The following is a 12,449-nucleotide window of genomic DNA, read 5'->3' on the forward strand; positions in this document are numbered from 1 at the left end:
ATGATACCGTGTTCACACACCATAGGTAGTCTAGTGGTAGGATGCATGCCACACTGAGATACCTTGACAGTGGCGCAAAAGGGCTCCGTTGTGTTCCTGACTGGAATATATTGGCTAAAGTCCCAGTTTTTAACATCAGTCTGAGGGATTAGCCAGTATTGTCAGTTGCATACTATTGTGGTGCACCTTTTGCAGTGATTTATGTATTTGTATATTTTCATCCACACACTACTCCATCTTGTGTAGGATGCCTTGTGGTACATGTGGTCCGCTGCCGACATCCTCCATTGTATGCATTTTTTGCTGGGGATTGCCGTTAGCAACGGATTATATGTGGAGGAATTGCTCTCTTGGTTATAAACACGCTACAGTGTTTGGGGGTTTTGAGCATTTCCTCCCATTTAGGCTACTTTATTTTAGTGATTTGCCATATATACTGGCACTACAGAGAGGGGGGCGGAGGAGCATTATATACTGTAATTATGGCGGGAGCAATATATATTTTATGTATATTATTTATATATACAGTACAGACCAAAAGTTTGGACACACCTTCTCATTCAAAGAGTTTTCTTTATTTTCATGACTATGAAAATTGTAGATTCACACTGAAGGCATCAAAACTATGAATTAACACATGTGGAATTATATACATTACAAAAAAGTGTGAAACAACTGAAAATATGTCATATTCTAGGTTCTTCAAAGTAGACACCTTTTGCTTTGATGACTGCTTTGCACACTCTTGGCATTCTCTTGATGAGCTTCAAGAGGTAGTCATCTGAAATGGTTTTCACTTCACAGGTGTGCCCTGTCAGGTTTAATAAGTGGGATTTCTTGCCTTATAAATGGGGTTGGGGCCATCAGTTGCGTTGTGGAGAAGTCAGGTGGATACTACTGAATAGACTGTTAGAATTTGTATCATGGCAAGAAAAAAGCAGCTAAGTAAAGAAAAATGAGTGGCCATCATTACTTTAAGAAATGAAGGTCAGTCAGTCCGAAAAACTGGGAAAACTTTGAAAGTGTCCCCAAGTGCAGTCACAAAAACCATCAAACGCTACAAAGAAACTGGCTCACATGCGGACCGCCCCAGGAAAGGAAGACCAAGAGTCACCTCTGCTGCGTAGGATAAGTTCATCTGAGGCACCAGCCTCAGAAATCGCAGGTTAACAGCAGCTCAGATTAGAGACCAGGTCAGTGCCACACAGAGTTCTAGCAGCAGACACATCTCTAGAACAACTGTTAAGAGGAGACTGTGTGAATCAGACCTTCATGGTAGAATATCTGCTAGGAAACCACTGCTAAGGACAGGCAACAAGCAGAAGAGACTTGTTTGGGCTAAAGAACACAAGGAATGGACATTAGACAAGTGGAAATCTGTGCTTTGGTCTGATGAGTCCAAATTTTAGATCTTTGGTTCCAACCACCGTGTCTTTGTGCGACGCAGAAAAGGTGAACGGATGGACTCTACATGCCTGGTTCCCACCGTGAAGCATGGAGGAGGAGGTGTGATGGTGTGGGGGTGCTTTGCTGGTGACACTGTTGGGGATTTATTCAAAATTGAAGGCATACTGAACCAGCATGGCTACCACAGCATCTTGCAGCGGCATGCTATTCCATCCGGTTTGCGTTTAGTTGGACCATCATTTATTTTTCAACAGGACAATGACCCCAAGCACACCTCCAGGCTGTGTAAGGGCTATTTGACCATGAAGGAGAGTGATGGGGTGCTGCGCCAGATGACCTGGCCTCCACAGTCACCGGACCTGAACTCAAGCGAGATGGTTTGGGGTGAGCTGGACCGCAGAGTGAAGGCAAAAGGGCCAACAAGTGCTAAGCATCTCTGGGAACTCCTTCAAGACTGTTAGAAGACCATTTCAGGTGACTACCTCTTGAAGCTCATCAAGAGAATGCCAAGAGTGTGCAAAGCAGTAATCAAAGGTGGCTACTTTGAAGAACCTAGAATATGACATATTTTCAGTTGTTTCACACTTTTTTGTTATGTATATAATTCCACATGTGTTAATTCATAGTTTTGATGCCTTCAGTGTGAATCTACAATTTTCATAGTCATGAAAATAAAGAAAACTCTTTGAATGAGAAGGTGTGTCCAAACTTATATATATATATATATATATATATAGATAGATATAGACACTGCATGGCATCTTTAACTGCAAGGGAGCATTAGAGCTACAATGGGCACTGACTGACTGCAGGAGGGGCATTATACATATTGGGGCATTATGGTTACATTAATACTACTAGGGTTACTATAGGGGAATTATTTTTGGGCACAATATGTAAGCATTCTTACATACTTGGGGAGTATTAGCACTATGGATGGCACTATTACTAATGAGAGCAGTCTGGGAGCAATATTTTTATGGGGACTACATGTATGGCACTGTTATTTCTGACATTATAGTGTTTATGGGCATGGGGGAACACAACAGGCACAATATTGGGAGTAGTAGCAGGATGACAGTGGCCTGTATAAATTTGGGGACTAATTTGCAGAATCTGTAACAGTGCCTCATATGCCATATAGTGATACTGGTGTCTAATGTGGCTGCACACAACTGACCAAAGACATCTGCACATGATGGTCTGGACTAAATGGAGAAAAAAGGGAAAGTGAACAACTGATATCCGTAGAGACGTCATCTGTAGGTCACTGAATCTGCCCCTGACGGCTTCTTTTAAATGTGTTTTAAATCGCTTTATTAGGTTATAATGTCACTTTAAATTGAATAGGGAGGGAGGGGGGCGGTTGCAATTTGCCTTCTCCGCCTAGGGCGCCGAACACCGGCCCTGGCTTCATCCATATGAATAGACAATGAATTGCAATGGGAAAACACAACTTACGGCACTTTGATTCCAATTGTCCAGTTGAACAACAAATACTTTGCCATCCCAAGATCCCACAGAAGCCATATGACGATTAGGGTGAAGAGCTGCACAGTTGAGAGGGCTGGGGAATGAGCTGGAGCTTGTGAGGGTGCAACGGCTGGTGTCCCATATCTAGAAACAAAGGAGTTCTGAATAAATGGAAAGGGACTATGGATGTAAAAGTAAGAAAACAAACAATATATTGAAAATGAGGAGTCACCTTGACATCAGAGTCCAGAGAGCAGGTGAGCATCTGCCTGTGATCTGCACTAACACAACAACCTGTGACCTGTCGTCTGTGGGCTTCAATTCTGTTTATTCTGAGCATCGGAAAAGAGGATTTATTAAAGCAATGAGTAAAATTACAGTATGTGTATTCCTCTCCAAGTAATGGTCATTTATGTCCATCTTCCTAATGCCTTCTGGAGTGGCCAAACTGGCACTTTTAAAGGGGTTGTGCAGCCTGTTTATCTTAATGACCTGTTGTCAGGTTAGGTCATTAATATCTGTTCGGCAGCAGTCTGACACCCCCGCTGATCAGCTGTTTGAAGAGGAGGCAATGCTCCATGTGAGAGCTGCTTCCTCTTCATTACACTGCGCATCCTCTCATTTGCAACGGAGGCTTAGTGTAATTACAAGTTCTTGCAATTACACTGCACTTCCGAGATGACAAGTAGTGTAATGAAGAAGAAGTAGCGCTCCGGGGAGTGCCACCTCATCTTCAAACAGCAGATTGGTGGGGTTGCCGGGAGCTGGACCCCAGTCGATCAGATATGGATGACCTATCTTGAGGATAGGTCATCAATACAAATGGACTGTACAACCCCTTTAAGGCTTGTCCTCCACTGGGTTATGGAGACATACTCCATAACCCAGTGGAGGACAAGCCTGTGTATGTGGTAAAGAAGCTGGCCAAATCCAAGTGCCTATTCACACATTGTGGTCATGTTTTGCTTTTTACCACAATCTGGGAAAATCATGGCAAAAACATGCATGCAACTTGAATTAGACTTCATTTTCTGGCTGAGCAATTATAACCTCAGATTATTAAAACTGTAATTCTATAATACTAAAACATGTATTACATGCTTGGACAGAGGTCGCATACTAAGGCCCCTTTCTTTGTCTTGCAGAGTCACAGAGTCAGATTATGAGCATCTTACCGACAGCCGTCTGTTATGTTCCATATCTCCAATGTTCCATCATAGGATCCAACACAGAGTAATGTATCAGAAATAAATGCACAGCAAGAGACCCCATCACAGCCACTATACAATGTTCTGATTTCCTGGAACATACACAAAGAAATTTCACCTAAACTACACAGATACAAATGCTACAACTGGCATCAAGCCTAAACATAAATGGATTAGTGTACTCTAGGTCTGGTAAATGCATGCCTGTTGAAGTACAAGTTCATGGTTCCAATATCAGATATGGACAAACGCTGAAGCATTTTATGCTTCTTTAATATTGTACAGTGTCAATATTCGTTCACCATTTTATTTCTTGTAAGTTCTACCATTGAATGTGACACAAAGAAAAAAAATATCTCAATCGGGTCTTAATTCTTGTTTGAGGTATTGAATTGGTTAAATGCAAATTTTGGAATTTATCAAGAGTACCCATAGTTTCAGATCTGGTACATCTACCCTCTTTTTAACCTATAGCAGACTCAGGGGTGAATGGAAGTAGTCACCTCTCCACTGTCTGTATGTAGAATATGCAACGAGCCATCACTGGTGCCCACAACTGCAAAGTTTCCTTTGCAACTCAGTCCAACACAACCCGGTGTAGAAGGAACATCCAAAGATTTGCTGTGTGAGAGAAAAACACTTTAGTTGCTGGTACAAAATAATAATAACTCAAGAATCTAAGTCATCGCACAATCCCTTACCTGCTGCAGAAATTTACAGATTTGGGCTTATTTTCCCAAACTGTAATAAACTGGCTTTCTGAACTCCACTCGGCCAAAATCTCTTGAGCCTGGATGCAAACCGGGGAACAGTGGGGCTCATTCAGAGCTAACTGATAAAACAGAGAGGGGTTCCGGGAGAGAATGTGTAAGGATCGCTCAATGAATTCCCTGAATACCCTCACAGGAGGTTCAGGTGCTGACGGATCAGTCTCCATGTGTTCCCATGATGAAGGTCTTTTTGAAAGTGCAATCCCTTGTAGAAAAATATAATGGGTTAACATGCATAAATCCAAAGACACATTACCTATCATAGGCTTGTACTAGCCTAACTCTATGAACAGATATACAGAGATAACTGCAAAAACTCACCATAGTTGCTATAGACCTGGCATAAGTGTGGTAAAAGACCCAAGCTGGCATGTGCCCGCAGGAAAGGAAGGTGTACAAGAAGCTGACCAAGAGTGTGGAACTGCATTCCACAGAGCTAAGAAATTAAATACAATGACTTAATTCTTCACTTATGTATATAAACATATCTGTCCAAAGAGGTTTTCACAAAGGTTACCTACCAGATGATGGGACAGCTCACTCAGGCATTCAGCATGGAGAACAGGAGAGGAGTCTGGATCTTTAGGGGAGGACACTGTCCAGAAGTATGCTATAAGAAAGAAAATACATGAATGAAATTGACGTCCGAAACAAATGTGATTAGGAAAAAGTCAGAAACTTTCTTACCAGCCATAAGAAGATGCACTGCACTCACAACTTCTGGTTTTCCAAAATAACGTTTCTCCACAGCTTCTCGTAGAAGACAACTAGAAAGATGCAGCCTGGGCTCAGATGTCAAATTATGGCTCCAGAGACCAAGAACACTGTAAAACAAGCAAGTGGCAAGAACACCATGAGCAACACCAACTGACTGACGGACCTGATTTAATTCATGAATGGTTTAGTGAATGATTACAATAGGTGAGGACAATATTTTATATAGGATAAATATGAAGTTAAAGTTGACCTGTTTGCTATTGTTTGCTATTGAATTGTTTGCTATTGTTTGCTATTGAAAGAGCGCATAGGGTCCCTACAAGAAAGAGGGTTCCAGGAGAATCCCCTAGACAGATATTGGTTAAATGTCTATTAGGCAGGGACCGTGATAGAATATTAACCGATGCAAGAACCTCCGAAAAGTACCAGATACAGGGTGTAAAGATAAGGTTATTTCCAGATTATTCTGCATACACTAACGCCCATAGGAAAGAGTATATTGTTGTTAAGAAAAGATTAAGGGAAGCAGGTTTGAAATATAGTCTACTCTTTCCGACAAAATTAAGGGTGGAATATAAAGGCAGGACTGTTTTTTTTCAGACTCCGGAGGAGGTTAGCGATTGGGCGGACGGGGAGGGCCTATGAGGCCGGGGGATGCGGAGAGGGAAGGAGCTAGTATGCTAAGTTATGGAGTCGCCCCGACTGCTGGATAGCAGGGAGGGGGGCTATTTAGGATGGGAGGGGGTGGGTTGAGGGAGAGGGAGACGTGTGTGTTTTTTTTTTGTTTTTTTTTCTCTTTCTCCCCCTCTGCTAGATGGTTAGGATTGTTTCGCTGAATACGAGGGGTTTAAGGGAGAGAGTGAAGAGGTATGCTATCCTTGAGTGGATGAAAAGGTTTCTGCCAGCTATCATTTGTCTACAAGAGACACATTTGGATAAAGAATCTTTAAGATGGTTGCAGAAGAGATGGATAGGGGAAAGTTACCATTCTGTATATACTACTTACTCAAGAGGGGTCTCAATTTTGATCCATAATAAAATAAAATTTGAATGTTTGATGTGTGAGGCCGATGAATGTGGCAGATACCTCTTTCTATATTGTAATATAGAAGGGGTTAAAATGGTAGATGCAAACATCTATATTCCTCCACCGTATAAGTCAGAGATCTTATATCAACTGTATGGATTCATGCTGGATAGACAGGAAGCTATAATGATTGCGATTGGAGACTATAATGCAGTTATGGATCCACTCAGGGATAGATCCTCTAGCAGAGGGGGAAGAACACAAAAAGTAGATTTTTATAAATTAGCCCACGAATTTAACTGGATTGATGTTTGGCGCCTCCAGAACCCGGATGAAAATATGTATTCCTGCTACTCCAAAACACACCAAACCTGGTCTAGAATAGATATGGCCCTGGGAAATAAAAATTTGATGTCCTACAATAGGATTAAAATAAAGTATCTCCCCATGGCTCTATCAGATCATAATGCCGTGGTAATGGAACTAGATTTGAATAAAAAGAAGGCCTCACTACCGTTTAAGTTTAACCCCCATTGGTTACCAATGATTCCAGATAAAGAAAGTATAATGGAAGAATTAAAAATTTTTTTTAGGGAAAACAACTACTCCGCAAGTAGGTTAATTGTCTGGGATACGGCTAAAGCATATCTAAGAGGATTGCTTTGTAAAAAAGTGAACCACTGGAAAAAAACTACTAGGGAAATGGGGATTGCTTTGGAAAAAAAAATCCAGGAATTAGCTATAACATGTATGAGATATCCCACTGACTATAATAAGAAAATATGGGAGGAAGAACAGGAAAAGCTAAAGGTATATCATATGGAGAGAAGTAGGAAAGAATTAATTTTTCAAGGGATCCGGTTGGCCACAGAGGGAGAAAAAGTTGGTAAAATCTTGGCAAATATAGCAAGAAATCAAAGAGAGAAATCCTGGATAGGGGCGATTAAAGATAAAATGGGTGAGACTATTAATACACCAGAAGGAGTTAAAGAGGTGTTTTTAAAATATTTCCAGGAGGTATACAAGTCTAGGGCACAATATTCAAAACAAGAATTAGACTCGTATTTAGAACATATCCCTCTTAGGGAGATATCCCAGGCCCAAAAAGTATTTCTAGAAAAAGAAATATCAATTGCAGAAATAAATAAGGTTTTAGGGCAGGTAAAATCTGAAAAAGCACCAGGATGTGATGGGCTCCCTTTTGAAATTTATAAAACCTTCTCCCAGGTGTTAGTACCTGAACTAAAAACAACATTGGATGAGGCTAAAAAAATTGGGGACCTACCAGACTCTATGAAAGAGGCAATTATAACATTAATTCCAAAAAAGGGCAAAGAACAACTAGACCCGGGATCATATAGGCCAATATCACTTTTAAATACCGATGTTAAAATTCTGGCAAAAGTTTTGGCCGATAGACTTTCGAGGGTGGTTAAGGGTATAATAAATCTAGATCAAACAGGTTTTATACCGGGTAGAACGATATACTCAAATATAAGAAGGTTGTATTTAAATATTGAAGCTAATAGAATAGAAGCGGGGGAGAAAGCCATACTATCATTGGATGCCCAAAAGGCATTCGACTGTATTGAATGGGAATATTTATGGGCAGTATTAAAAAGGGTCGGTATAGGGGAAGGATTTATAAGATGGATACAGTTAATATATAAGGATCCGTGGGCCAGAGTGATGGTGGATGGGAGCTTGTCCCTGCCCCTTGCCCTATACCGGGGCACTAGGCAGGGATGCCCTCTCTCTCCACTATTATTCGCTATCGCGATCGAACCTATGGCATGTATAATAAGAAACGATAGGGAAATTATAGGCTTTCACTATGAGGGTGGGGAAGAAAAATTGTTAATGTACGCGGACGATATTTTATTATTTATGCACAATACTGGAGACCAGTTTAATAGAGTTATAGATATAATAGATAAGTTTGGTTGTTTTTCTGGTTTAAATATTAATTGGGGGAAATCATATATGTTGATGTTGGGAGATGCACAACCACAGGGGTTCCTAAAGGTGCAGGTGTTAGGAAAACAAGAACATTTTAAATATTTGGGGATACAAATCTCCGGAAACATAGGAGAATATGAAAAATTAAATGTACTTCCCCTAATAAAAGAACTTGGGGCCGCTTGCGGCTAAAGGTAAATGGGAGAAGGATGTTGGCGAGTTAACTGATGACCAATGGTCTGACATACTGGAGGCGATACCTCTCTCCTCCTTGAGTGAGGGGCGTAAACTCTCGCAACTGTTCATTGTCCATAGGGTCTACAAGACACCGTTTTTTTTGTTTCGCATAGGGTTTAGACCCTCGGATGAATGTCCAAGGTGCTCTATGGCTTCTGCTGATCTGTTGCATATGTTGTGGACGTGCGAGAGATTAGGGAGATACTGGGAGATGGTATCTCAGACGATACAGGACGTTTATAAGGTGCCGGTGCCGCCTGATCCGAAAGTGTGTGTGTTGGGATACGTATCTGAACTGGCCACTAGTCAGGTGCATAAAATAGCTATAGGTAGAGTGTTATATGTTGCTAGGAAGTTGATCGCTCTGCACTGGATACAGACAGCGCCGCCAACCCTAGGTGAATTCCTAAGTGCTGTTGACACAATGTTAAGCTATGAACGGATGGTATACCAGAAGCGTGGATGCCCAGCAAAATTTGAAAAATTATGGGAACCGTGGCTGTCGTCTCGACGTCTGCATAGGAATATATGTTAGTGCGCCTATGTATTGTGTAGATTAAGAGGGGGCGGGATGGGTGGGATGGGGGGGGGTTGGGGAGTTGGGCGGAAATTTGATTTTTACTCATGGATTGGTATTCTGTGTGTTACCAGATTTTCTGAATAATGTGTCTGTATGTCATATTGGTTGTGACACGCTATAGTGTGCATTTACTTTGTACATTTTTCAATAAAAAAGATCTGATTTAAAAAAAAAAAAAGAACTTGGGGCCAAAATACATGTCTGGCGTAAATTACCAATTTCAATACAGGGTCGGGTAAACTTAATAAAAATGTTTTTTCTCCCCAAAATACTATATGTCCTTCAAAATGCCCCAGTTAGGTTGTCGCAGGATACCTTTAGATTGCTTGATAGGTTAATGGGAGATTTTCTTTGGAAAGGTAAGATTCCCAGAATAAAGAGAGAGATACTTCAACTCCCAGTGAGAGAAGGTGGACTTGCAGTTCCGAATTGGTTTTTCTATTATATAATTACACAATATGGTCAAATAAAGAGTAGTTTGGATGGGTTGGTGGGTAGTCAGGTAGTAAATAGATTGGGATGGAAAGAAGAATGGAACTTTTTAGAGGTGTTGGAATCGGGTACACTGGGAGGAAAAAATATAGGAAATAGAGTTTTAAATTTAATGGAATATATATGGGTGGAGATTAAAAAAATACTAGAGATTAAAGGGTTTTTGCAATATACACCTATATGGAAAAATATTAACCTTAAGGAACTGCAGGGGATTAAAATGTATATCGACTGGGAGAAAAAGGGGATGAAATACTTAAACCAGATATTTGAACAGGGTAAATTGAAAGACTTTAATACAATGGTCATAGAGTTTGGTATACCGTATAAGGACATATACAAATACTTTCAGTTTAGGAATGCATTGAGGTCAGTTATGCAAGAGGATAAATATAAGATGGAAAGATCTGAGATATTACATAAATTTACTAATCTGGGTGAAAGAAGAGGAATAACGGCAAAAAGATATAAGATACTGATGGGGGGAAAAAAGAAACGGGTTACAATATTAGCTAGGAAAAAATGGGAGAATGAACTGGAATTTTTTACGGAAGAAAAATGGAACGATGCATTAAAGAACTATTCTCGAGTTTCAAATAGGGGTTCACATAAGATTTCAAAATTTTTTGTGGTTCACAGGTTGCATAGATCCCCATGGATACTAAAAAGAATGGGCGTTAGATCCTCGGATGATTGTATAAAATGTGGGGGAGAGAGAGCTGACTTAATGCATTGCTTCTGGAGATGCCCCAGATTGTTTAGATATTGGACAGAAATAACAGATACTATATATCGAATCTTGAAGGTTCAAATATCAGAGGATCCGATGACGTGTATTCTGGGGGCAACCGAACATCTGGGTTTAAATAGAGATATAAGTATGGTCCTTAGTAAGGTTTTATTTCAAGCTAGACTCTTAATACTCAAGAAATGGGTAGGGGTTGACCCTCCAACAGTTCGGCAGTGGAGAAAAGCAGTAGAGGACATGATTAAAGAAGAACGGGTAACGGAGGGCCATAGTAGAAAAGGAAAAATTACGGATGAAATATGGAAGAGCTGGTTACTTTAGGGCTGGATAGATAGGGTTTTTTTGTTTTTTTTTTGTATTGCACGTCTCCCCCTCCCCCACGTCTTTGGGGGGATGGTAAATTGGAGAGTAAAAACAGTTGGGTATGTATAGGATAAGAATGGGATGTTTTTCCTTGCCTTTTTTTTTCATCTTTTTCTGACGGCTGTAAATAAAAAGTTGTAATTTTTATCCAATCTATAGATGAATATTCTTGAGACGATGGTAACAAAGGGATAGTTGTAAAGGGGAAAAAGGGGGAGGGTGGAAGAAGGGGAAAGGAAAAATAAATATAGCCATATATTGTTATTATATATAGTACCTTATACTGTTATTATAAATAGTGATGCACTTGGGCGGGTTGGGGGGGTGGTAGGGGTAAAAAGTTAATTTGAATGATTATTGTAATGACCCGTCGGACGGTCAGATACTGTATATTTAATGTGTTTTGTATAACAATAAAGAAATATTTAAGAAGGAAAAAAAAAAAGTTGACCTGACATTTCTAGTTCAGTAAATATTTGCATACCCTATAAAATCATTTTGGAACATCAACTTTGCATTATGTTGTTATTCATCCTTGAAATGTATAAATAAATTGACACTTGGGTTTTACCGTTTCCCTTGTCAATGGGGTGTGCCCTCAATAACACTGTCCAATCAGTGCTAGTGTCAGACTGTATAGGGGCACGCCCCATTGACAAGAGGAATGCTAACAGCCAGTCATTCATTCATCAATTTCCAGGTAGACGCATGGCACAATGCAGAATTTTAAGAAAACATGCACCCTGTTTGGTAGAGCAGTCAAGGCCTCTTCAACAATGAAAGTGTTCGTACATGACAAAGCTTCAGGGGCCTCACCTTCTCAGTCCCCCGAGGAGCAGTGAAAAAGTAGCCATGGGAAGACTGTCTGTATGAGTGGCTGCAGCCAGCATCTCACTCCAGCTGGCTGTGTATATAGATTTAACCCACTGCAGTGAACTTAGGATCCTGAGCAAGTCTCTCTCCAAAAGTCCTGAAAGAGCATATACGTTACTTTTGGCCCCACATGCTGGTTTACCTTCAATTCCAAAGGTGGCTATAGTCATACCCTTCTGTGAAATGCAAATGGCAGTCAAAGCAACCGTGACATTGTCAGTTCCATGTTCTTCTTCTAAGGTATTTAGTCTCTTCTGAAGTAATTGTGGAAGGCTGGCTGGCAACTTCTGTATATCCTCAGAGAGCTGCATAAGTATATGGTCAGTTAAGGACAGATAATGCTATGACCTCACTGCGTACATGCAATGGTGGGAGAATGTAAGAAGTAGAAACTGACCTTCTCGAAGACAGCATTAGCTCGCAGCTCCTCGCAGGCAAGAGTTAGATACAGAGGGTCGCGTGTCCCCTTCTTAATCATCAAGAGATGCATCTGCATGAAATGAATGACATTAAAGTCGTAAGTGACTGACTGTTCCTATTCCAGTGTAGAGAAGAATCTTGTTCATAACATAGTCAATGGGTTTCAGTAAACTAC

The 12,449-nt window shown here is 40.6% G+C and overlaps 1 protein-coding gene across 3 annotated transcripts in view; it reads right to left on the bottom strand.

Moving 5' to 3' along the window:
- LOC122924158 (telomerase protein component 1-like) overlaps positions 1–12,449 on the bottom strand; it is a 76,601-nt gene that overhangs the window by 16,068 nt on the left and 48,084 nt on the right. For all 3 annotated transcript variants that reach the window (XM_044275099.1, XM_044275107.1, XM_044275114.1), the window contains exons 28-38: positions 12,252–12,344; positions 12,027–12,159; positions 11,798–11,951; positions 5,546–5,682; positions 5,380–5,468; positions 5,180–5,294; positions 4,790–5,063; positions 4,592–4,709; positions 4,056–4,180; positions 3,113–3,212; positions 2,869–3,024 (exon numbers count right to left, since the gene is read on the bottom strand). In XM_044275099.1, the coding sequence (XP_044131034.1) occupies positions 2,869–3,024; positions 3,113–3,212; positions 4,056–4,180; positions 4,592–4,709; positions 4,790–5,063; positions 5,180–5,294; positions 5,380–5,468; positions 5,546–5,682; positions 11,798–11,951; positions 12,027–12,159; positions 12,252–12,344 (1,494 nt within the window). The remainder of the gene's footprint in view (positions 1–2,868; positions 3,025–3,112; positions 3,213–4,055; positions 4,181–4,591; positions 4,710–4,789; positions 5,064–5,179; positions 5,295–5,379; positions 5,469–5,545; positions 5,683–11,797; positions 11,952–12,026; positions 12,160–12,251; positions 12,345–12,449) is intronic.

Source organism: Bufo gargarizans, chromosome 1, assembly GCF_014858855.1.
Source record: "Bufo gargarizans isolate SCDJY-AF-19 chromosome 1, ASM1485885v1, whole genome shotgun sequence".
NCBI lineage: Eukaryota > Metazoa > Chordata > Amphibia > Anura > Bufonidae > Bufo > Bufo gargarizans.